The 25704-nt window shown below is 38.4% G+C and overlaps 1 protein-coding gene across 1 annotated transcript; it reads left to right on the plus strand.

Moving 5' to 3' along the window:
• The first annotated feature begins 1815 nt into the window (after positions 1-1815).
• Positions 1816-25704, plus strand: arhgef10 (Rho guanine nucleotide exchange factor (GEF) 10). Its single transcript, XM_081603038.1, has 11 exons — positions 1816-2402; positions 3880-4007; positions 5893-5993; positions 6272-6393; positions 9028-9114; positions 9270-9496; positions 9652-9809; positions 13237-13379; positions 15612-15786; positions 21692-21814; positions 23453-25704. Exons 1-11 carry the CDS (start codon positions 2298-2300, stop codon positions 23956-23958), a joined length of 1875 nt encoding a protein of 624 aa, XP_081459164.1. The 5' UTR covers positions 1816-2297; the 3' UTR covers positions 23959-25704.

Raw genomic sequence — 25704 nt, forward strand, 5'->3', positions numbered from 1 at the left:
TCTGGCTACTGAGTCCAGTGATTTCAGTCTTTCCACTGAGTTCTCTGCTATGCCAAACAGCTGCTCAGCCACTTTAAAAGACCCAGATCAGAGAAAGAGGCATGAAGAGTGTATTATTTTGTGGTTTTGGTACTGTAGTTTTTATTTTTGATATTCTCTGTGGTATTGCTAAGTTGCTAAATGCTTTGATAAATAGTTACGCATGGTCTGTCTAGCAGAGGTCAAAGACGCACACTTTTACTGTGGTACCAGGCTGGAATTGCTACCTTTAAATTATACACTGCCTTTTTCAGTACACCCACGTTCCAACTTTTAAAGAGTTTCTCTTGTACAGTTACCTAGCATTCAATCTTTTCTGCCATATGTGATATTTATCTTCTATTAAAACTTTCCAATAATATTGAGGATGGATACCAAGCATTTGTATTCAGCCCCATTTTATTCTAATAACCCTAAATGAAATCTATTCCAACTAGTCACCTTCAGAATTCACCTAAGTAATAAATCCAGTCATTTTTGTTGTATTTAATATCAGTATAAAAAGGGAACCTTCTAACACATGGATGAAGGTACTGTGGTAAGAAACTGAGACAGTATATCACCCTTTACAAATATTCCTCTTGGTGTAATGTTATGGTGGCACCATTAGCCTGTGGAGATATTATTTTTTATTTTTTGTTTTTTTTAATTGGCAGGGACAAGGGAGGCTGGTCAGTTAAACTGTTCACAGATGCTCTTCAGCCAGTCTGACTGCGTTTATGCCATTTTTAATGATTGTTTAAATATTTAACTTGCATTTAAGTTGTGTGTGACTCTACACTGGTAGCAATATACCCTTAAAAGAATTGATAGATATAACTGCAGTGAAAGATGGTTCTAAAAAGGAACTTCAACACATTTGAGTTTTATTAAAAAATAATGTGAAAACCATTTGTCATTTTCCTTTTATGTACTAGTTTATGGTAATGTGCCCCATAAAACCACAATAGCACTTTGAGGCTTCTGGTTGTGTCATAAAATGTGTCCTTGGCGCTGTGCAGCAAACCTTTCTGTTTGGTTTAAAGCCATCTTTAAGTGTGTGTGTGTGTGTGTGTGTGTGTGTCCGCACTTCAAATGTGTGTTTTGTTTTCTTTTTCTCCATTAATAAGTGGAAAGAATAGTTGCTCATCTGTTTTGGGCCAAAAAGCACCTCTGGCACCTGAGGACTGTGAAAATATTCTCCGACATGTGATGTCATTTCGTTGTCATGTCTTTCTGCACTGGCACCATCTAAAACTGGTCATTTAAAGTCAGTTTCCTGTAGCGCTCACACCCAGTGTGTAATTTGTAGACAGTTTGCTTTTTGGAAGTTTGTTACTTCATAAATGGCTGGCTTTGCTATAAACATGCTTTTACTGGTGCTTTGTTTGCACGCTTTGGTATTCAGCACTTGGACAAAGAGCCATTTAGAAATCTAGATCTGAACGTGGATCACACAATGAGCACTTCAGTGACATAAAAGTAATTTGTATCTCTATATCTTCCTATTTTTATATAGATAATTCAGTTCTAAACAGCAAAAACCCATAAAAAGTCATGGATTCTGTTACCAGACAATAAATGATTTATTTATATTAAAGATGCTTCAAGGTCTGTGAAAATGAAAGCTGATCTTTTAACCGTAACTTAAACTTGTAAAGCATTGAGCACAATTCAACTTTTAAATTAGATCCGACAGTATCTAATTATATATACACAGTACCAGACAATAATATGTCTCAAAATGTCCACCTGGTTAAATGTGTTCTGTACAGCAGTGTGTATATTTTTTAAGGTATATGTTTTAAAAAAATGCTGCACCATAATCATTGTGGGATACTTGGAATAAAAAGGAAGAGATGAAAGTATGATTCAAAGTGACATGCAAAACCAATCTTTCGGCCCCTGAAAGCCAATATGTGCAATATGTGTGTCCTTGTGAGCAAACAGTAATGCGAATGACAATCTAGGCAAGTTAGTAAAACTGTCACTGCAGCCTGTGGGAAACTGTTTGCCCCTTATTGATCTTTGTCCTATTTCTAACTGCTGCCCCCATTCTTGCTCATTGTTTCCCGAGTGTCCACTCTTTTCTACAGGAACTATTGAGAACTGAAACTGTTGCCAAATCAACACTGTTGCCAGTTTCTGAACACAGATTCTTCTTACTCTTCTTTTTTTTTTTACTATCCAGACTGTTTCACTCAATGTCCACTGAATTTATTTTGGGTATTTGAAACCATGAAGTTTTCTTTTCTTTTTCATTTGTAGACAAACTTTACATGGGCCCCGGTCAGCTGTACCAAGACCTGCAGAACCTAATCCATGACCTTGGTTTGGTCAACCAGATAGCTGGTATGATTGGCAGCCTTAAAGGGAACTACCAGGTATGGCATACCTGCACTAAACTCAAACATAAAGTCAGATCAGAGGCAGTCACTTTAATATATTACCCACAAACCAAAGCAGAGCTAACTTTGTCAACACATTTTCATTTTGGAATGTTTTTTTAGACATGCTAGTTTTAGTCTAGAACTTGCTACATTTCATTGTTACACAATTCAGAAAATTCTGAATTGTGTAACTAAGAAAATACTTTTCTGAATTGTGTTTGCGTGGTAAAATAAAAGAAATGTGTAATGGGGAAAAATATATATATATTTTTTTTCACAGCATTTCAAATCTCTGGAGTATCTAGAGTTCCACTGATTATAATTGCTTTATTTTCTGTGAGGGTTTTTAATTCAGGTTTTACTATTTTTAAAACGGAACAAGAGGATATGAAGTTGACATTTTAAACAGTTTTTACATTAACAGTGGAGCAGGAATCAGAGCCGTCTCTGTTTGTATTCCCTGAAAAATGTGGATCCATACCTTAACTAAACTCTGCAAAAACTTGCCAACATTTCCAAATCTTGATGAACCATGACGGATGGAGATTGCAGCCTAAAAAGTGGGAAGCAGAGCAACTTCACTGCACCTTCCTCAGCCTTTATTAACTGCACCTTGTTTTCTCTTGCAGTTTGATAAATGTTTGACAAGTTGCAGAAAATAGAGCTTCCTTTTGCAGACCTCCTTATTAAGTTTCACGTGTTCACTCTTTATTTAATACATGTTTAATGATACAATTTAACATACATAGCTACATGTTCCTTCAGAATACGTAAGAATAGCATTTTAGCTGTGGTTTGTTTTACTGTGAGAAACTTCTGCAGAGTTTAGGTGTCGCATAGGCTCTGATTTGAATGGTCCAAAGCTGTCCTATCAAGTGTCTGTCAACACAAGACTGCCGGTGGTAATGAAATAGTGCTTTAGCCTGCAGAGTGCAGTGTGAGTCTCTGTGTTTGTGCTGTGCTGGTAGGTCTGTCAAATTCAGACGGGAGTCATAGAAAGGCTGACAGAGAAGCCGTGTGTCCAAATAGATGAAGGTGAGAATGGATTCTAATGCAGAGGAATGGGAAAGAAAAAAGCCAGACATACTGTGGCAAGATTTTATCTCTACATTCCTCGTCCTAATTCATACAGACAGTATTCTAGTTATAAATGCGCAACAAGAGAATTTTCATGTTGAGGGCTATGCTGAAATGTCGAGATGTCATTGGCATTGACATTTTAAGGCCACATTTCCTCCTACTTGTTCTTGCAATGTGAATGCTAACCCCTACAAATTCTGTTCTTCAGAATTTTTTCCAGAAAATCATTTGTGTGGAAAAAAAAAACTGTGGAAAACATTTATCCCATTCCTTCCCCTGTTGTTGTTCTCATTCTTTCACATTTTCCATATAATTCTTCCTCTCCTCAATTTGATTTCCCTGATTTTCTTTTTTTTTCTCTGTCTTTTTCTCCATTATTTCTTGTGTGCAGAATGTAAATTCCACTGTGGCGCAGGACTGGGTTTCAGGTCTCCAGAGGCTAATATTGAAGAAGGAAGAAGAGATCAGGGCAGCTGACCGGTGCAGGATTCAGCTCCAGCTGCCTGGCAAAAACGACAAGTCTGTTTTCTACCCAAATAAATGGAAATGTTTTGCTCTTTTTTTGTTGTTGCTGTTGTTATCCTGTTCCAGGCTTTATCCCCACAAATGTTTTGTTTATCCTACGGCTGCCTTTATCCCCTTTTACCCTTCTTTTCCTTGCATCCTCACTGCCCCCTCTGTATGCGTTGGGCTTTATGAGAGAGAATTAGACCACATTTGGATAAACAAGTTCCTCCACCAGCTCTAATCTGAGGCATGAATCACAAGGGAGAAAATGCACATCAGTGTTTGCAACCAGAGTCTACCCAGCTGCTCCTGTATACAAATATTCATGCTTCACATTAAGCCACACCATTATACGCCACACATGGATCCCCAAGAGTGCATCTTGTTTTGACCCTTCTACATTCTCTGTGACCATGACTCCCCTGCTCTTTATTTCTCTTCCCAATTCTGTCATTCCTCTCAGTTGCGTCTAACTGCTGGGATTATCCAAGGGTATGTTTGGAAACACAGCTGCACCCATTTCATTCCTTTCCTGATCCCTTCCTTGCAGAACACAACGCTTCAGAGCTACAGCCCTGAAGAGGAGGGAAGCATTTCAGAGACACAAACAGGCACATATGTTTGGCACATATAAACAAGCTGTTTATAGAAGTGATAATTGACTTTCACTTCTGTTGTACCTTTTCTGAATTGTTAGATATCAGGTTCTAGTACTTGGCAAAGATGCATACTCGTAAAGATTTTTTTTTTTTTTTTTACATTCTGTTACAAACACTCAATGGATCTTGCCTTTACGACAAAGTGACGAGAATATATCAATTTTTTTAAAGCTCTTAAGAGATCATTTTTGCAGTTTCCAAGCTAAATAGAGCTATGCCAGACATGTGGAAGATGGTGCTCAGGACAGACGGGACATTCAAAATGCCTCGTGTTGTGGAAAACTTAACTGCACATCATCTTGAAAGCACTATTTTCACCTTAAAACATGGTGGAAGCATCAAGCTGAAGGGATACTCTTCTTCAGCACGGATTGGGAAGTTGTTAGGATTTAATGAGAGAATGGCGGGAAATTAATCTAATGAAACTCTGGGAAAAAAGCCTGTTGGAACCCATAAAACACTTGAGATGGGGACCAAGGTTGACCTTCCGGGAGAACAGCAACCCACTGCAAACAGCCAGAGCTACAATGTGACGGTTTATATCAAATCATATTCATGTGTTGGAACAGCCCAATCAAAGTCCAGACCTAAATTTAATTTATAATCCGAGGAAAGACTTGGAAATCAATGGTTAGTGAATCTGAATGATCTTGAGTTTATACTTGCATAGAAAAATTAGCAAAAGTCTCTTTCTCTAGTTGTACTGTAGCTGTAACTGTAGCGGGTGACTCTACAAGGTTTTACATGCCAAGCCAACCTGTTTTAGATTTTTTTTGTTTTTTTTTCGTGCAAGGAACCATTTATCATGAATTCATTTCATTTATATAATTTATTAATTACAATTATGTCCTATGATGCCCTAGACTACATAAAATCTCAATAAAATATATTGAAGCTTTTGATGGTAAAGTGACAGAAGGGGGGGGAATCAATGAAGATGAAAACTTAAGCAAGGCACTGTAATCAAAAACATAGACGGATAAGTGAATATAGATGATGGCCTACGGACAGACAGAAAAACATTAGGAAAGTTATTGTTGGTCCAGGTTTGGAATATAAAAGAGGTTGAAGGCACTTTATTAGATGTTAAATTTCTAAGTGTTTTAATGACAAATTTACTAATCAATTGACGGCTATTTTTAAACATTATCTGAAGAACTTTACAGTTAAATGCAAGCCAGAGTCCTTTCTTTTTCTGATCATATGTGTGTTTGCTTTGTCCTCTTCTATTTTGGCAGGGCCGGTAAGCTCACATACTTCAGTGCGGTGTTTAATACACTCAGCCCAGCCATCAAGCAGTCATGGATCAGTAACCTGCAGATGGCAAAGTTGGCTCTAGGTACTGTATTGTACTTCAATGTGTCTGTTGCACATTAGACCCTTTTGAATCCACATGTAACTCTTTTCTACTTATTTAATGTAACAGTCAAACTTGGGCCTGTTCAGATTGCGCCCATCCAATGAGAACCGGAATGCTTAATCACAGTTTCTACTAATAGTTTGAATTCCTGAGATGACAATTGGAGTTTTACAACGTGATGCCTGGAACGTTCTAACTGAAAACAGATGGTTTTGTTTTCTGAATAACCTTTGTGCCTCATTTGTGTTTTAAATCAGAGGAGAACAACCTGCAGGGCTGGTTCTTTGCAGATGATGACGGTAATCATATCAAGAAGCAGAAACACCCCCTCTTGCTTCGACAAATGCCTGTGGTAATGTCAAAACTGCAAGAGTTCAAGGTGAGTTCCCTTCTCTACAGCTCTTCTCAAGGTATCCTGGGTGTTTTTCATCAAGGATATATAAAAAAGAAAAGAAGCTACCAGCAGTACATTAGTGAGCAATATCTACTAAGAATTCTTGGTAAGCTAGTTGAGAGCTTTATTCTATTCATTTAACATTTGATTGATTTCCCATCCCGAAGAATGTTTCTGATAAATAGTAAGACCATTGGAGTCACAGAAATTACTACAAATGTCCACTATTAAATATGTGAGTGATAAATGTTGTACACTTAATTTTAGATACTTCACATTTTTCTTCAAGGATTTATAAAAAAGGAAACATTTGAAGATTTCCATACTAAAAATGATCAAAATAAAAAAATACCCATCTACTCATTGTCAACAACTTTTTTTTTTTTTTTTGTAAATTTGTTAATGTACAATGAGAATTTACCTTAAGTAAAGCTATCACTTTTTCAGAGCGTTAAAGTATTAACATATAGATTTAAATCGCAAATGTATAATGTGATCACGTGCCTTTGTCATATCTTGTCAACTCTTTGATTTGTTTTTTTTTTTTTTTTTTTACATTATCGCAGGTACTGCTCCTTAAGTCTCCACACAAATATTATGTGTTTTAACAACTTAAAATGATACCAAACAGCTGATTTTGTCTTTCTGTTGGTATTCATGAAAGTTTTCTTTTTCAGCCAGCTGTCCAGCAGTGCAGAGAGGCAGCACAAAATCACCCAGTCATACAGTCATGAACGACACCAATCTTTCTTTTGCTTTTTCTGGCCTCTAACTAAAAGATCTTTAAACTATTCGAACTATACGATGGAAAAGTTCACTGGTTTTGAAACTACCCCTTTTTAAAACCTCATTGTACTCATTTGGATACCAGTAACCAAATCATGTCTAACTGGTCCTTCATTTGCTGTGGAGAGAGAGAGAGCAAGTTTCCAATGGCATCACTTTAAAGTCAGAAGAAACGGTTACTCGTACATCAGCAGGGAAAGAGGCAGGACTGCAATCCTCTCAATGTAGGATTAATTTAACTAGGTATTTAATGACATTCTTCTACTTGGATCTTAGTTTGACCTGAGGAAGGTGCAAGTAGGATATAAATGTTAATACAATACAAGTCTTCAAGATTCCCTTTATCTACTCCAAATGTCCTCTAAAGAGAGCAAGGAATTCACGCTGTGGTTTTATATTCTGCAGCAGTCTTTACAGGTGTGAGGTGAAGATTATCTTTTATTTTGTTATTCTTTTGTTTTATGGATTAAGTTGAGTCAGGTTTTGTCTAACAGCTCTCTGAGCTTCCAGAGCCCTCCATTTGCTGTCCACAGTTTGTTTGGTTAGCTTTCTTGGTTACAGTCAGGCCTAATGACATCATGTTGTAGGTTTAACACCAAAACGGGCCCTTAAACTTTTATGGGGTAGAGACTATAGCTCAGATGTCTACTGCTGCTACTTCAGCCTCATTACATGGAGCAGCATGCTTTTCCTGGTGAGCTGCAGCAACAGTGCAGGCCTTTAAATATGAACCTGGCACTTTGCACCATCTGGTTGATTTTTATTTTTTGATCCTCTCCTTTTTACTATCGCTCGGTAAAGAAGAGGAAAAAAAATAAATCTTTCACCTTACATTTAAAGTGGGCCACACTGAGTTGTGCAGTAAAATGAAATTACCAGAATAAAGTAGTGAACCTATCTTGCCATGAATTATTTCAAAGACCCATTCTGTTGGTGTTAAACAAAATACAATGAAATGTGTTGTTGATGAGGTTAGCAGGCTTCACGATCGGATTCCACTTCACTGAAATTATCTTGTATGTCAAAATAGTTGCCACACTTATGACATTTTGAGTTGCAGTGAAAATCCAATCGTAACACGGGTTTTTTGCAAAACTTAACCGTAGAAGAGTAATAACAAAAGGGAAGTGCTATGTATTGTGTACTGTGTGCACATAGATAATTCAAATTCTGTAACACTTATCTATTCATTGAAAGTTTTTGTTTTATGTAAAACATGTAGATAAAAACTTAATGAGATAAAATACCCACTGCATTATAAAAACTGTGGCAAAATCTTAAGAAATGTAAATTTGGAAAATCATGACATTTTGAAATATTGGACTTGGAAGGTTGGTGAACTGGTGAGCTGCTCTCTCACAGGACGGTGATGCATGAGTGCAGTGAGGTCACATTGCAAGCTGTGCAGCAAGTGCTGACGGGCCGGTGGTTACTGTGAAAACAACAGCTGGAACTTTAAATAGCTGGTTAGCTCAGTCAGTTAGAACATGTTGCTAATAGCTACAAGGTTTGATCTCTATACGGGGTAATTAATTTTGAGCTCTTCCCAAAACATTTAAAGATTTAAAAGGTTAAAGTGAGTCTAATCTTGACCCATAGTAATTCCTTGGTATTCAAAGGGTAATACAGGCATGTAATTGGTAGGTTTACAGTTAAACAGTTGGTGAAAATAAATAGAGATTCAGAGGTCAAGCCTGGATTTTTCACAAGAAGCTGAGTGTTCAACAAGTTTGACATTTTTTTATGCTTAGGTTGAAACCACAAACATCTGTGACTTTGTCATGGTGAGCTAATGCATGTATTTACGAGATGTTTTCCTATGTTCTGTGGCAGGTGGAATGTGCCGTTCACAACCCAGAGCCATACATAAACACAGAAAGCACAGCCGACTCTCCCGTGGTCGGCCACGGATGTGTCTGGGTGAGATCATTTCCTGTATGGCTTAGAAGGAGTTGCTAAATCACCTAACAGAACAAAAATAAGTTTCAGGATTGTGCAGTGTGACTCATCAATCATTAATCAACTACAGGTCTCTACACACAAAGGAGTTTGAGGGTTTTCTTCTCTTGGTTCAGGTTGCAAGTTGCACCAACCAGATGGGTCAAATTGCTATAGTGGCCATGCAGAACTCCAGCCCTAAAGTGACGGAGTGTTTCAACGTGGAGTCCCGAATCCTTTGCATGGCTTACGTCCCAACAGAGCAACTTAAGGTGGACGGTGAAAAGCTTCCAGATAGCAATTATGCTCCCCCTGCAAAGGCCAGTGATACCCCCACCGTCTGCTTAGGCATGGAGGAGGGCAGGTATGAATACACACCCTTGCATCAAAAATCACCTGAAAATGTAGAAATTCTCCCAACAGTTCAAATACACCTAAAAAGAATCGCTTTGTTTTTCCTTACGAATATGTATGTTGAAATAGTTTTGCTCTAATTCTTTTTCTACTCATCCTGTTTAGTATCATTGTGTATAAAAGCACCCAGCGGTCCAAGAAAATACGTCTGCAGCATTTCTTCACCCCAGACAAGTCCACAGTCACCAGCCTGGTCTATAAAAAGCCCTGTCTGTACGCTGGCCTGGTTAGTGGCGCCGTCGCCATTTACTCCAGATCACAAGGTGTGTTTCTTAAATATTGCAGAAGCACTTTAAAGTTTTTAAAACTTTGTTTTTCTTCTTTTTCAAATCTGCAAATAAATGAAGTTTGCAAACACCATAAATAGCCTGTCATAACATTGTGAAGTTCTGACTCTGCCCTTATATCTGGTTGAATTTCTTTTCAAAACTCTGATACTTTACTGACAAACTTTGATGTACTACAGCCCGATGTCTATGGATACGTATGTTAGGTGTGTAAGTCGGTGGCTCTGGGTGTAGCTTGAGGTCAGGGGTTTTCTCTGCTGTGTGTTTAAGCCCAGTTTCCATTTGCTTTGTTGTCTAGGTGAAGCCGCTATATTAACTCTGACCTGTTTAATGTTTTTCCTCCTTTGCTTCCGAGTACAGACGCCTTACACTCAGCCAATCTCTTCCCACACTTTTTCACATTCTTCGTTTTGTCCCATCTGTCATCAGCTGTCTGTGGTGCAGACAATGTGTGTCTGGGATTGTGCTATGAGTAGAAATATGCTATTCTCCCTCCCCCACTCCTCCCCCCCCCCCCCCCCCCCTTTTTTTTTTCCAAATTTGACACAACTGAATCTGAATTTATTCACAGCTGTGTAATTCGACTGTTTGTAAGCCATTTAGGTCATTATTACACTGCCTTGCAAACTTTCAAATGTTTCTTGAATTCTCTAACCTGACAAAATGGATAAGTTTAAAGGTAGATAATCACTTTTGCGAAGCTGCACCATCAAAAAGGTTTCGCTGCACTAGAGCTTGGAAAGCAAAGACAGATGAATATGGATGATTGCCTACAGACCTTTTTTTTTCTATTCGTCTGCTCTTAGCTTGAAAGAAATTATCAGTGTGCAACTATTCTGGAATGTTTTTGGATTATTCCTTGTTTGGGTGAATATGAGAGTTTTTTTCCTCCAATTTTTAGTCCTACGGGTTACCAGACAGCTGTGTTGAAGTGTTTTTTACACCATTAAAAATGCTCACACCATGTCTGGAATATGCTTAATACTAAAATTAACTCATCCTGAAAACATTTTAGCGTGTACGTTTTGTAAATGTCTTTGCATTTTAACCAGATGCATCGTTTATCTTGCTGAGGACAGAATCAGATCATATTCCTTGAAGGGTATCTTCAAAACCTCCGGATATCAAAACAACTGAACAGACGGGCTTTCTAATTCCTACAGTGCTGCTGAGCTTCTGAAGCTGTATGGGAAATGTGACTCTGCTGTTGATGTAGTGTTTTCTGAAGCTGGCAACCTCATTCTGCCATGTTTGCTGTTTCCCAAATGAAGGACTGTGTGAGAAATTGAGAAAGGGGGGAGGCAGTGATTCAGCACTGGGCGGACGCCACAGTAAGAAACTCTCATCATGAGCTTGGTTTCTTTCTGTGCAGCTGACCTGTAATATCTCATTTTTCCCAGAGAGAATAATAAGCTTTATTATTTGTAGCATTTCTACTTAGTTGTCCGCTTGCACCCATCCTTTTTTTGGGGGGGGGGGGGATAGCCGACAGTGACATGAAGGAATGAAACAGTTCAACAAGTAAAAGATGTGGGCAGATGCACTTCAGCTGAGAGGACTTATGTAAGCCTGAAAGCTGGCACTTCTGTCTTGTTTTTTTTTTTTTTCACTACTGCTTCTTTTTGCTTTTGTGCAACATTATTATTATTTTTTTTTTTTTAGAAATTCACCTACACAGTGCCATTGTTCCAATATTGATTCTGAGCAAATCCCTTCTGGCTTGTTTAGCAATTACAGTATTTCTGTAAAAACATATTTCACTACTTCTCCATCAATAGCCATTTTTGTGCCTTGATTGTAAACAAATATTTGACCAAAGTCTCAATCAGATTAGCCAAAGGAATGTGATCTATGTCTGTTGTGCTCACTTTCTTTCCATTTGATGACTGCATTCACAAGTACATGCTCTCGTTGCCAAACTGTTGATATTTATAAAGCTACTGAGGCAGCGGGGTGTTTTTATTGCAGCTACCCTGTAGCCAGGCACATGCAGAACACAGTGTGTAGGAGGTGCATGTGGGATACAGCTGGGCTCTGACTAAGGCTTAATAGCCCATCTATATTCATAGTGAAGTGCTGTGAAAACCATCAATGGCCACTTATCAAACATTAGCAGAGTTATAAATGCAGGTAACCTTTACAGATGACATTTATAAAGATGGATAGACTGTTACTGCATTGTTTATGCACTGTGCACACCCATCTTCTTAGTCAGTCAGTTAAAAGATCCTAATAGAAGTGGGCTGTTTAGGGTTATTGTATGGCTTTGAAATGTCTGAAAAAATATAGAATTTGATTTGAACAACTTCCTGTAAAGAAATTCTCCAGAAAATGTAAATGTATTATGTTTCACTTCTTATTTTTGCCTGGACCATGTTTTTTGACTCGACTTGTAGTTCCAAAACTAGATCTGGTTTAGATGCCAAACAACATGTTCGTTGGAATTTTACAAACAAAATGAAGGGATTGCATATTCTAAATTGTGATTTATATAGTTGATAATTACTGTAGTGTAATCCATTCAAGATTTTAAAGTATAATAGATGAAAATATGAATGGGGCTGATCTTGGTCTGGGTAAAAAAAAAATAAAAAATTGTGAAATGGCCAGTTATTAATATCCAAAAGTGGAACAATTCCAAATAATGTTTAGTATTAGGATGTATGATCAACTAAATAGAATTGATAGATTATTTTAATTGTTTTTTTATTTTTATATTTATATGAAGGGATTGGTAATATGATAAACAATGAAATGTCCAATTCATCTTTTAAAAATGTTAATCGTTGTGTAAAAATTTTTTTCTCATATTTCTTGTGCTACAGTCAATTATGATTATTCAAACGGAATCTAACATCTGATAGGCTAAAATGTAACAAGTCAAATGTTGACAAGTCACTTACTCCATAGATGTGTTTAAGGTTGACAGAATAAATTCATGACTTGTTGCAACACAGGACTATGAAATAAACTCAAATATTTACATAATTATTATACTTGTATTATTAAATAAATGTGAACTTACACTATGATGTGATAAACTAATTAATAATTTACAAATACTTGATTGTATTCATATACCACATGTATTTCTAGATATATTTATCTGATGACATACATGATAAGCATCATTTTGTAACTTGAACTTTGGCATTTTGGCACTTAATAGCTGACTTAAGTTTTTCATGGCACCATTGGTGGAACGTGTAGGTTATAAAACTCAGTTGATTTTCTGTAGACTGCAGGAAAAATCAAGAAATTTGTCTAGGAAAATGATTTTTAAAATTGAAAAAGATGTTTTGTTTTGTTTTTTTTTATAACTTTTCTTAGTTTTTATACTTTTCATATACGTTGAATAAATCCATAATCTTTTGAATAATCTATGTTGTGTGTGCTTTCCCAGATGGTTCTTGGAGCTGTGAGAAGCCCAAGTTACTGAAGCTTGGAGTCCTTCCAGTTAAGGCCGTGCTGGCTGTGGAGGATCACCTCTGGGCCTCTTCAGGTGGACAAGTTTTCATCATCAGCACACACACGCACTGTGTGGAGGTACGTGAGCTGACCAGAATCCTGTGGGTTGTTTAACAAACAGTCTTCTCTTCATAGACTTGGTGATTTGAAAGATAAATTGGGTTTGAGATATCTGCTTATCTGTCCATATCTCCCATCTCTCTTAAGTAAATCAAACAGCCATCAAGCTGGAGCAAAAAATCATTTCCATATCTCTTTTATGAATATAAGAAGTCTGAGTCTCTCTTAGGAGATAAGATAAGGAAAGTAAATAAGATCATAAATTCCAGAAGGAGGAAATATGCACGTTAAGCAGCCCTTTTTTTCCTTCTCCAATTTTCCCCTGGAAGTCTTGGAATATACCATTTCGTGTTTGTCCCGGATGGGTTTGTGTAATGGGAGCACCTGCCGTGGGTCCAGGAATAGCAACAATCTTGTGCCATGCGCTCGCTTATAATGGGTTTAGCCTCATTAAGCTTATTATGTCGGACCACCTGCTTGTTAGCTCTCTTTTCTTCACATAGGACTTGCAGTTAGTCCAGAGTATTAATTAAAAGTCAGACAGAAAGGAGGACAAAGCAGCAGAGACAAAAAAAGTCTCAATTTTATTAAACACATGGAACTAGTGTTGGAAAGATAAAATGTAGGTCATCCAGATTTTCTACGATCAGTTTTTGTCTGCTTTAAAATTCTTCTACATAGATTCTTCATTTCCAAGATTGAATCCACCCACGCATTGAGCAGTATTTGAGATTATGCAATATGTAGTTGTGCTAAAAGCTACTACAGGTCTCTACACACAAAATCAAAAATGTTAAATATTATCTGAAGTTGTTTGTGTCTAGCTTCATGGATAAAAAAAAGACAGTTCTGAAAATGTGATGAAATAAATCCACCACCTGGTCTGTCCAAATTTTTTCAATATTTGAAAACAGAATTTTGATTTTGATTTGACTCTGAAGCAAATATGTGTGCAGACATAACAGCCACTGACATTGCCAGGGTGGATCTAGTCAAAGCAAGGTCTCAGAGGGTTGCATTGTGTTCATCATGCACATTCAACAAGAATGTACAAGAATTTAACAGTATAAGTAAATGCTCTTCAAACACCCCACTCATACAGGGCCTTTCACATTTATTAGCACCATGCTCAAATGCAGAAGAGACGTAAGAGCACCGTCTTTCTATATGTGACCCGAGTATCCAAGAAACTGAGGAAATCCCCTGGCGTATTTTAAATTTAGCAGCACCCGAACAGAAACTGGTTCACCTCAAAGCTGAAACACCCCAGTCAGATGCTCGTCTGTGTAGTATGCATAGTCCAGTGCAGCGAGGAATGTGCAGACCTCTATAATGGAGAAACTAAACAGCAGCCACACAAAAGAATGGGCCCAGCACAGAAGAGCAAAGTCACTGGGTCAAGACTCAGCAGTTCATTTATATCCCAAGGACAATTGGGACCCTTGTTTGAATTTACTAATGCACACATGTTGGACAGGAAAGAGTGGGCTAGAAGAAGCCATTTGTGTGAAACATGAAAAACTAACGGCCACAACTTTCTTTGTTCAAACACATAAAGTGAAGCCTGGCCTTATCTCTTCAGGCATTTTTACAACTATTCACACCTTGGGGCATGTGACCAAAACCATTCCCATGGCAGCAGTAGAGACATGTTTGGATTGTTGAGCGCCAGAGAGCCAAACGGTGTGAATTGAAAGGAGGGTTTGGTCAGCGACTATAAATGTCCTTAATGGCCCCATTAGTGTCCTTAATGGCTCCATTGCTCTAAATGCATCTTGTAAACCTACTACTTTCGGACATGTCTAGAAAAGTGAAGTATTTTGGGTAAGAAATTAGATGTCTTTAAGAAAATGGAAGCAGCCCTGTTTTCTTCTGCTTTCGTATGTATGACAGTCATCGTCTGAGAAGTTCCACTGGTATAAGAGAGGACCCTGTAACCTTATGAAAGGTGACAGGGTAAGTGCTATTCTACCTGTTAAGGGGAATTGTGCGAATAATTGTCAGCAGAAATTGTAGTATTTGTTCCACTGGCCTCTTTTTTCCTCTGAATGAATAGGAATTTAAGCAGCTTCCCTGTTGGTCTAAATAGCTACGTGTCCAATCCAATTCAGTCTGACATAAGACTAGCCACTAATGATCCTTTTTGGTTTAGTTCAATTTCAAAGTCATGAAAAGAAGAGATTAGTCATCGGTCTTAATTAGTGAATCTTGGGGCAAAATAACATCACTTTGTCTGTCTCCATCATCCAGAGGCAGCTGGAGGCCCACCAGGAGGAGGGCATGGTGGTGTCTCACATGGTGGTGGCCGGAGTGGGCATTTGGATCGCGTTCAGCTCCGGTTCAACTGTACGCCTCTTCCACACTGAGACCTTGGAACACCTTCAGGACATAAACATTGCCACAACAGTCAACAATATCCTGCCTGGTAAGGCTGTGGTGTAGACCTAAATGAAGCTTTTTCTAAAACATAGAATTAAAGAAATTAAGTATACATTTTTGTTTCTTGATAAACGTTATGCCTCTTTTTCAAAACACTATATATTCCTGAAACAGAACACAGAACTTCACCCTGAACAAACCAGAGTGATGTAAAACTTTTGTGTGGTTACATGATGCTGTGCTTTTCATCAGCGCGGACAGTGAAGCTGGTAAAATGGAGATACATACATGAGTTAAATCCTATTGAAAATCGAGCTAATTTGCAGTTCCTTGTTTAAAAAGACTAAATGAGGCCCTGGAATATTTAGCTCTAAGTTGTTGTAAATGTGTAATTTTTGAACTTCCAAATCAAAGTTTTAAAGATTTCTTGTTTCCATGTAGAGATCAAACACTTCTTTCTCTGCTCCTTTCTTGGTTTAGGAAGGAATCCTGTAGTATCACTGCTGAGTTGAATTTAAATTACTGATTATCCAGGTTTACCACAGCAGCAAAAATATTTATATTCACTTGACTAAACTTGTGGCATAAATTTCTCCTTTTCAGAAAAAAGCTAAAGTTAACATGTTCTGTACTCTTGTTTATATTGGATTGATTTACACTGATATCAGAGTATTGTTTGCCAATCTCACAAGTTTTCACTTCACTGTGTGGTCTGGAAATTGGGACGGAATATATTGCTCTGTCTAAAGTCTTTTATAGGATTTCAAGATTTAGTCCAGCTGTGTGTACTGCCCTCTTTGATTTCTGCTGTTACTCAGTAATTTGTATGCTTAACAAAGATCAAACACAGTCTAAAATTGGAAAGGAAAGGATAGTTGTTTCACCTTCTTTGTCTTCATGTAATAAAATTGAAATGTGTCCCCGGATTCCAACTCTGTGATGGAGACTTTGTTCTCGCATTTTGATGGAGTTCCCCAAATCATCACCCAGGTATCAGCTGACAGCATAGACTCGCATCAAAACAGCTTTTTTTTTAGTTTATTTTTTTATTTTTTACACTTCTCTCCAATTCTCTAATGTCAATGGAAAGCTTCATCTTCCAGGATGAAGAAGATGGATTCCGCTACCTTAAAACTGTCTAAAAGTAACCTGATAAAAAAAAATGTGACTGGATGAACAAAATATAAAGCTGTGAAGACGTTGGGCTTGTAAGAGCCTACTTTGGAATTAATTGAGAGACTCAAAACCCAAATATAAAAGCTTCTGTGGTTTTTATTACCTTTGACAGGTTGACAAACGCATAAAGTTTAAAGCAATACTAGTAAAAGCGAGAACTCTGTGAACATTGTTTTGTTTGTACTCTTTGTAGAGCAGTTTCCTTTGCTTTAAAACATTCTGTGATAAAGGTTCAACTCTTAGTGGTTGAGTAAGGCGGTGCAGCTGTAAACCTGTCATTAACAAGCTGTGCTGTCTGAACAAATGAGCCATGGCTCATAGAAGATTTGAATCCACATGGGTTTTATTGTGGAGAGCAAATATTTATTTTATGGCCTTTACAGAAGAACACCCAAGTTACATTGACTTTGGAAGTAGCATGGTGTTTCTGCCAATAAGTATTGAGTTCAACCCAAACAGTTTTTACATATCTTGATATGTCTCTCAGCACCACCATTATATCTGAACGTCTCTATTAGTAGTTTCATTATAATAAATGATTATGTATTCAGGACAGTTTCAAGGCTTAAACTGAAACATTAGGTTTACATCACTTGTGTTGTGTCTGAAAACATCAGTGACTTGCTGCGTTGGATCTTGTAATCTGCTGCTTTGTATCAGCATGACCCAAAAACACTGAGCCGAAGAGCGTGGCTGGTGCTTTGGGTGCATCACAGTTGTAGCTGCTTTTAATCATTTCTTGTTTTTCCGTCCGTCTTCACCGGAGATTCCCTAAAGCTTTGACCTGTTGCTGACTACTCAGATTACTTTTTCAGAACTATAAGTATCAACTAAATGCTTTTCACTTTATGAATAAATGGAATATTAAACCATCTTCATTATCTTATGGTGAAGTAAAACAAATACCTCGGTGAACAGTATTTATGTTACACTGCTGGCTGCTGAGGAACAGTAAAGTTCACAGAGGAAATTGTATCCAGATTATGAGATGTAATTAAAATCTAACTAAATATAATTGCACATGTCCTTTAGGCATTTACAAAGCAGATCTCCAACTTTTTTTTCTTTTTCCTTTTCTTTGTGTAATATCATTTACACAGAGAAGTTGTACACATGTATTTTTTTTCTACACAATCCAGTCAAAATGAACTATGTCCAAATTAATATTTGGGATTAAAAACCACAAATTTCCTGAGTGTTAAATTATTTTGTACTTTTATTATGCATATACCTCAAGAAACATTTCTGTTATGGTTTATCATTAATTATCTACATTTTGATCAGAGGCAATGTTCTGTTTTTACCTTTTTCTTAAACATTTGTAAACACCTCATCATTGCTGGGAGTAGCTAAGTAAGTCTTAGTTAATTAGTAACAGCTTTCTCACTAATGAGTGTTTCTATCAGCTTGACCTGGCAGTACTCTGAATGATGCATTCACTGACTAAGAACAATGTTGGATTTTTAGTTTCAATGTTTTTTTGTTGTTGTTTTTTTTGGGTGTATCTGTAGTCTATTCATCAGATGTTTTCAGATTTGTGGGCATTTTTTAAACCTCTCAAAGCTGCAGCTTTGGGATAATAATTTCACAAGTAGTGATGCATTTTAAATGATCTTTTGTGTGCTAAAGAGCAAGATTAGAGGTTTTAGGTTTAAAATCTTCAAACCATCCACTCAGTATTTCTGTATCCATGTCAGCAAATTATTCCTTGTGGGATCATGATAATAGACACCATCTCTAAGGATGGTCCTTGTGGCTAGAAGCTGACATGCTGCCTTGAGTTTGTACTGTGTTTGAGCCTCCATGTAATGTCCACTACTAGGAGTAATAAGAAGGAGTGCTCTTTGTCTGAGAGATGTGGGTGATAAAAGCGATTGGTTGAGGGACCTCACTGTCTTTATTGGTTAATGGTGTCCATGCAGCCACAGGAAGTTGCTTCTGGGACAAGCAGACACACATAAAAGCCTTCATCTTCTGGGCAGTTCCATTTCCTCTGATAATGATATAGGAATTTGAGACAGTCAGTCTGAATGAAAGTCTAAAGCAAGTTTGAGCTGCAATAATAGCCAAACTGAACTGAATGGTTTGACTGCAATCTGTGAGTTAGAAGGAAAGAGTGATGGCTGACTCCCCTGAAATCCTGCACCACGTTGGTGTTTATTCACAGAGGCGGAATAACATCATCTGTTTATAAAGAAGATAGTGAAGCAATACATTACACTGAGGTATAATTCTCTAGTTTGTAAGAAGTCTTAATGTGATTATGGCTTCTCGGCACCCCCAAGACCACTGCTGATTCAGCAATATTATTTCTACAAAAGGCGGAAAAGCATGGGGTGTTGCCCTCAGTGTGACTGCCTTTATCAATGGTGCAGTGTTGAATCAAGGAGGAGCTTTGGGGTGGAGTCCTCCTGCTCATGTTCATGCACGTCGGAGCAGTTCTACCAGTCGCTCCTGAACAGACAGAGGTTCCTTATCCAGGCAGCATTCCCACAGATGGCTAATAAGCTGTAACAGCAATCACTCGGTGGTGCCATTGAACACTTTAAATAAACCAGGACAAGCGATTTGCATCAAGACAAGCTTGTCATTACAGAAGAAGGAAAAGGTGTACTAATTACAGTCAAGTTAGGAGTAATACTTTTAAAGAGAGCTCAGCAAACTGCAGATGATAGTCCACAGTTACAGCAGATTGCTCTGTGGTGACGTCTCGAAGAAGATAGCTGACTGGCTGCAGTGGTGAGGGTCTGCCATTGTCTCGTGCTGTGTGACCTAAATATGCAGCCATGCATGGTCTAATGGGAGACAAATATCAGGGGGCTGGTAAATAACTCATCCATCATCCATATGTTTCTTTGTTTTTGAACCACTAATACTCCAAGCATCTTAAGCCACATGTAACACATATTGATGAAAATATTGTTCGCTGACCCTGAGATTAAAGGACAGATTGGGTGGGACAGTGTTGGATTAAAAAAAAAAAAGAAAACTCGCCAATAATTTAATTAGACGTGTGAATGCACTTACAAAATGGTCACTTGTGATTCCAGCTGTACCAATTTAACAAGTTTCTTGAAAAAAATAAATTGGTAACATTGAAGTTCCTCTGCTTTTCTACTTAAATTCACCCTCGAGTTTAAATTTGATACCGCAATTGTTTTACAGCAATGTTTTTGTGTGAACTACCATATGCTAAATGCATGTATATAGTTTATCAGATAATAAAAGTAGAAATAGACAAAATGGCAACTGGTGTATTAAACCATAGTATCTGTTGGTGTAGGGGCCAATTGGACACTAATATAAAACAGTTGCCAACCCAACAAACTCAGTGATATTTTTTTTTTACTCAATCATCTTAAACTACTCAAATTGTTGTTCCAGCAGCATAAACTCATTATTTTGGGTAAACAACGTAACCCAAAAGTTTTTTTGTGCATGTGTCAGAAAAGGTTTTGGGTCACAGGTCCAGCAACGGACAATTACTCACAATGTGCTGATCCGAGGTATTTCTGGACTGACTGAATGGCTGATGGAGCGTGTTTTTGTAATTTTTGAAATCTACTCCTCCCTCCTGCTGCTGATTGTCAGGTCTTAGTGCGGATCAAAGAGGTTCTCTCCTGCAGGATCGGGTCCTGAGCCGGCCCATGTTGATGCTCTCATAGGGTTTATTTTAGTTCACCCTCTGGGTGGGGAACTCCAAATATTATGAAAGGAGGAAGTTGAGCAAGGCCTCTGACCAGGAGTCTGTGTTTCTCTCGGCTCTGATCCCTCATTAGAAGCACATGTGGGCAAGATGTTAGTGTTAAACTCTACCAGCCTGCCTATCTGGCAGGAATTTAAGAAGTATGGCAGCCTGGCGTGTGTGCCCCATGGATGGGGTCAGCTCTAGAGAAGCGGGGGTGGGAATGGAGGGGGGGGCACATAGACCGGCAGTAATTTTTCCAAAAGCCCAAGAGGATTACTTTGAGGGAGGAAATTCAAGTCAAGCTGTTACAGCAGTAATGACTCATGGCAGTCTCACCTCCCACGAAGGAGACACTGAAAAGACTATTTTAGCGAAATGTAAGGCATCTTTTTTGCATCCACACCAGTATGATAAAAATATTCAGCTATTATTGCAACATTTGTAGCGTGAGAAGGCTTCCGTGATAGATTTTATGCTTCGAATGGCCAGAGTGGCACGTATTTGAAAAGGACTGCCAGCAGGCTGATTTTACTGCCTTCCTAGCTGAAAGGTGTCGTTAGCTTAACAATCGCAGCTCTTGCCGTCCGACCAGGCTTCAGTGGTTTTTCTGAAGAGGAGAGAAAGAAAAAGGTCACGTCAGCTTGTCCTGCTGTAATAGCCATAAGTTTTCTGAATAGAGGCAGAGCTTCTTCCTTAATTACAGCATTACGCTTCACTCAGCTTGTTACATAACACTTTTTGTGTTTGTTTGCTTGACTCAAAGCTGGCCATAATGCTGCATTTTTCTTTGTTCAGGCGCTTGAAAAGGGCTGCTTTTATCCACACTCCTCTTCACGTTGCCCTGGAGACACGCAAGCTTTGAACATCATGGCTGCAGAAAATGCTGCCACATTGTAAAACAAAGCCTGTCCCTCTTTTCTGGTGAAGTGAACCATTAATTGTGCAGTTTTTCTGATTTTTCCAGGAGACACTCTGTGTGGGAGGATGTGTTCGCCAAGGCCTTGCTTCTTTTATGCAAATATCATTGAATTTACTATAGAAACACTTTAATTGATGTAAGAATAAACTGCTTTGCTTTTTTCTGCAGGAAACCAGAGAGTCTCTGTGAGCAGCCTGCTGGTTTGCCATGGTTTGCTACTAGCAGGAACCAACTTGGGAGTGACTGTGGCACTTTCTGTCCCCAGACTACAAGGGATCCCCAAAGTGACAGGTAGCATACAACTAAAGTGCATTATGTTTCTTAAAATGTAAGCAGGGCTGCAAAAATGAGTGCAAGATTTGGGTTTTAATTTACGTTCACTCACATCATCCTGGAAATGGACAAGGAGGATGATGCAGAGATTTCAGAAAGTAATATAGAATGAAGTTATAATTTAGAGCCTGCCATTTTATGTATGAATAAATGTAACTATCAAGTGTTACAAAGTATAACACTTTGAGCGACATCTGTTCTATAAAAGAAACTCGTGATTCCAAGAGTCTTAAAACTTCAAATTAGTAATCCATCTCTTGTTGTTTCCCTGGTGCTTAAATACAACAACACACAAAGACCAACTTCAGTCTGGTCCCCACTGACCAGAAGGTTGGATGAAAATCTGTTTGTCTTGTCATGCACACAATATGCAGGAAGTTGAAGCCAATCTGGAGAGTTTGCTGTTGGAGAACTACACCAAAGAGTGGCATCTTGGGTAACCAGGTCTACAAAGTCTGATCTAAAGACTATCCCAACGGTGTTTGAAATTGGGGATTTTAAAGATCTCAGGATTTAGCAGGAGTGTCGGAAGCTTTAGTGATGGATGTTCTCTAGGTCTTTCTATCCAGATGCCTATATAAATGTTATGGTATATAATGAATGCTATTTTTTCATCTGTGACACTTTCATAAAGGATGGTTTGAAATGTCTTTATATGAAAATGACTATTTTTAAAAGTTTCAGCTGCACTTTATGTCTGCAGTTTGATTGGATAAGTCTTAGAAGATGTTCCAGGTAGATTTAAAGAACGACTTTTTAATCTTCCTCTGTATTGTTGTTTAGCTTTTGAAACAGCAAAACTGGTGGATTGAAAAAGTACATGTAGACTGCAAAAATCTATACACTCTTGAGACACTTTTAAGTACCGATGCTACACTTTAAAAACTCTACTCAGAGCAAGCGGGACAGTTAAGTTCAGTCCTGCTCGCCATTTTCTACATTATTCACCAAGTTTGTTTGCAAGAGTTGCACAGCATAGCAAATCATTATTGCAATATTGGTGTGTAAAAACACAATCACAAAAGACTACTTTTGAAAGATTCTTGGTAGACTCAACCTATCTGGCCAAATAGATCACACGGGGTGAGGGGATCTGGTAAAGAAACAAGAAAGGCAGAAAAATCTGGGTTAGAAATAATTCACATAATCACAGTTTTCAGCAACAGCATCATGGCTGCACAACTTCTGCGCAACTTGATATCCACACTGAAATTCCCCCCATAGTAGAAAATCAGCTTTGTAGCTGTAATCCCCTGAATCCTCAAATGGGGGGAGGGTTGCCACAAATGACCTGGAGTTGGCACTGAAAATTGTGGCACACGCTTCCACCCCCAGATCTCACAACTCACCAAGAGTTGTACACCCTGCATTGTCTCTTGGTATTATTTCCTGCTCAACAGCATTGTAGAAAGTAGAGTACAGCAAGGATACTGCTGAAGTTTAAACCAGTGCGATTTGTTTTGGTAGGCTTTTTTTTTTCTCATAAACTGTTGTTTGCGCGCTACATATTATTTTTCATATATGTAAATACTTGAACACAAAGCTTGTTAGTAGACCACGATTGATGTTTCTTTTTTTTTTACTTTTATTCTTTAGGACGAGGTATGGTGTCATTACATGCACACAATGGGCCCGTCAAGTTCCTCACCATGGCTACGGCGGTGCGCAACTGGTCGTCTAGCCTGCCATCTTCCACTCCTTCCTCCTCACTCCAACAGATAGAGTCTGTAGACGCAGACAGCACCCAGCCCGTGTCAGACACAGCCTCCAGTCCTCCTCAGGGACGGGGTGTGTGGCTGGGAGAGGCAGGCTGCACCACCATGGCTCTTCAGGACTCTCTGTCCTCTTCTTCCTGTGGTTCCTTAGCTCCCTCCCAAGGTTCCCTGGAGCATGGTCCAGAGGACGGGGCGTTGTACGACTTACTTCACGACCCCGCCCATCACCAAAGGGGGCGACCCTCCAGCAAGATGGATGTCAGCTCTCTGCTGGTTGTGTCTGGAGGCCTGGGCCACCGCAGAGTCAACAAAAAGACCAAACAGTCTCGCCACGAGGACAACACCTCCACCATCATGATCTGGCAAATCCCATTACTGAACATGTGACACCAAAACTCCTAAGGTGTTAGTCTAAACACCTGAAAAGTTCACAAAATCTTTCTCGTATTTTCTTTTCATGTTTTTGCTGTTTTCATGTTGAACCAAATGATCTGCATACGGTCCTCCGACGGCGGTCTGCTAACATTTCACCAAGTATTTTTGGATCAATCACAGTAACTAGATGGCCTATTTTATACCAAAATGTTTGCCTTCTGCTACATTACCAAGATATTCCAGCCTTGTAAATGGGTTATTAGTCAAATCACTTAATCATGTTTAATATTTATGCAAACAACTCCTACAAATGGGTCAAAAAACCTACGTTGCCTCACAACAGTATGTACACCCCTGAAACTTTTTTCACATGTTGCCACTTAACAACCACACACTCCAGTGTATTTAATTGGACTATTTGACGATAGACCAACACAAGGTACAGAGTTTCAACATCTTTCATTAATGAAATTCACTCCAGTTACAGCTGCAAGTCTTTTGTGGTTCACATCTGCCAGTTTTTGACCATTAGAGTCTGAAACTTATCACTTTTTATTTGCAAAGAAGTTCAAGCTCTTTCTGATTGGAAGGAACAGATCTGTGACTAGCAATTTCCAAGTTGTGATACATATTGGGAAATTGTTTTGGTCCTGCCTTTGATTATGTCATTCTATGTTTCTATGCCATTTCATTATAGCTCTGACTGCATGTTTAGGTTCATTGTCCTGCTGGAAGGTGAACCTCTGCGCCGCTCTTAAGTATTTTGCTCTCTGTGTTTTTAGTCTGATGCACAGAGTCAGTTTTTGTCTCCACATATACTTTTGTGGGACAGAAGGTTAAGTTTTATTGCTTGCCTTACGGATTGTTGCAAACTGCAGAGATGCTCTTTATGGTTTTCCTGCAACAATGGTTTCCTAGCTTCTTGTCGCTTTTCCAGAAAGGATACATTTGTGAAGTACGCTACTAAAATTTCTATCAGCAGATTATTTAATTGAGTTCTGGATTGCTGCACCTCCTCCAGAGGCGATTTTCGTTGAAGGCGACGACTTTCTAAATTTGCTGCTGTGCCACACTCTTTCCATCTTTGAATGATGGACTGAGCAGTTTGAGTAAAAGACGATGAAGTTAGTGGCTGTAATAAGACAAAATGTGGAAAAAGTACAATACTTCTGCAAGGCACTGCACTGTAAAAAAAAACACAAAAAAAACGGAAATTGTCTTGGAAAAAACCTGAAAAGGCTCTAATTTTATATGGTGTTTATTGTTTATCTGTGATGTGGCTAAATCATGTTAATTTTCTCGGGTGTGTGTGCTAGACTGCAGTATTTAAATCAGTGTTGAAAGGCAAGGGTTAAGTAATGACTGGGGCTTGGAGGGTGTGCAAGGTAAGAATGGAGCTTTGAAACGGCCTCAGCACGGATTAGATCACCCATCAGGATCAGAGTTGTAAATCTGAAGTGTAATTAATCAGGATTAGGTGTATGAGCTGAGAGAACTTTGACTTCTCTGTAAAGGGATTTATACAAATAAGCAAAGTTCTGATGGTTGAACTTTTATAAGAAGGCATCTGAGCATCCCTGGCGGGCCAGGTTTCTGTTCACAGAGGACATGTTATCACCAAGAAGGTTTCTCTTTTTTTTTTTTTTTTTCTGCCTTAATGCATGTTTATTTCCCAAATATTTAAAAAACGATTTATACTTTGAAAACACTTGTATGTACCTATGTATATTAACAATTCTATAAACAGTGTTTTATTAA

The sequence above is a fragment of the Poecilia reticulata genome, chromosome 22 (assembly GCF_904066995.2).
Source record: "Poecilia reticulata chromosome 22, P_reticulata-male-v2, whole genome shotgun sequence".
In the NCBI taxonomy this organism is placed as follows: Eukaryota; Metazoa; Chordata; class Actinopteri; order Cyprinodontiformes; family Poeciliidae; genus Poecilia; species Poecilia reticulata.

Bases quoted from the DNA above. Each gene is read 5' to 3' on its own strand.
- arhgef10 (XM_081603038.1), top strand. From the start codon at position 2,298: ATGGGCCCCGGTCAGCTGTACCAAGACCTGCAGAACCTAATCCATGAC. The intron at 9,115-9,269 runs GTGAGATCATTT...CTCTTGGTTCAG, and splicing joins TCGGCCACGGATGTGTCTGG to GTTGCAAGTTGCACCAACCA. The intron at 21,815-23,452 runs GTAGCATACAAC...TTTATTCTTTAG, and splicing joins AGGGATCCCCAAAGTGACAG to GACGAGGTATGGTGTCATTA.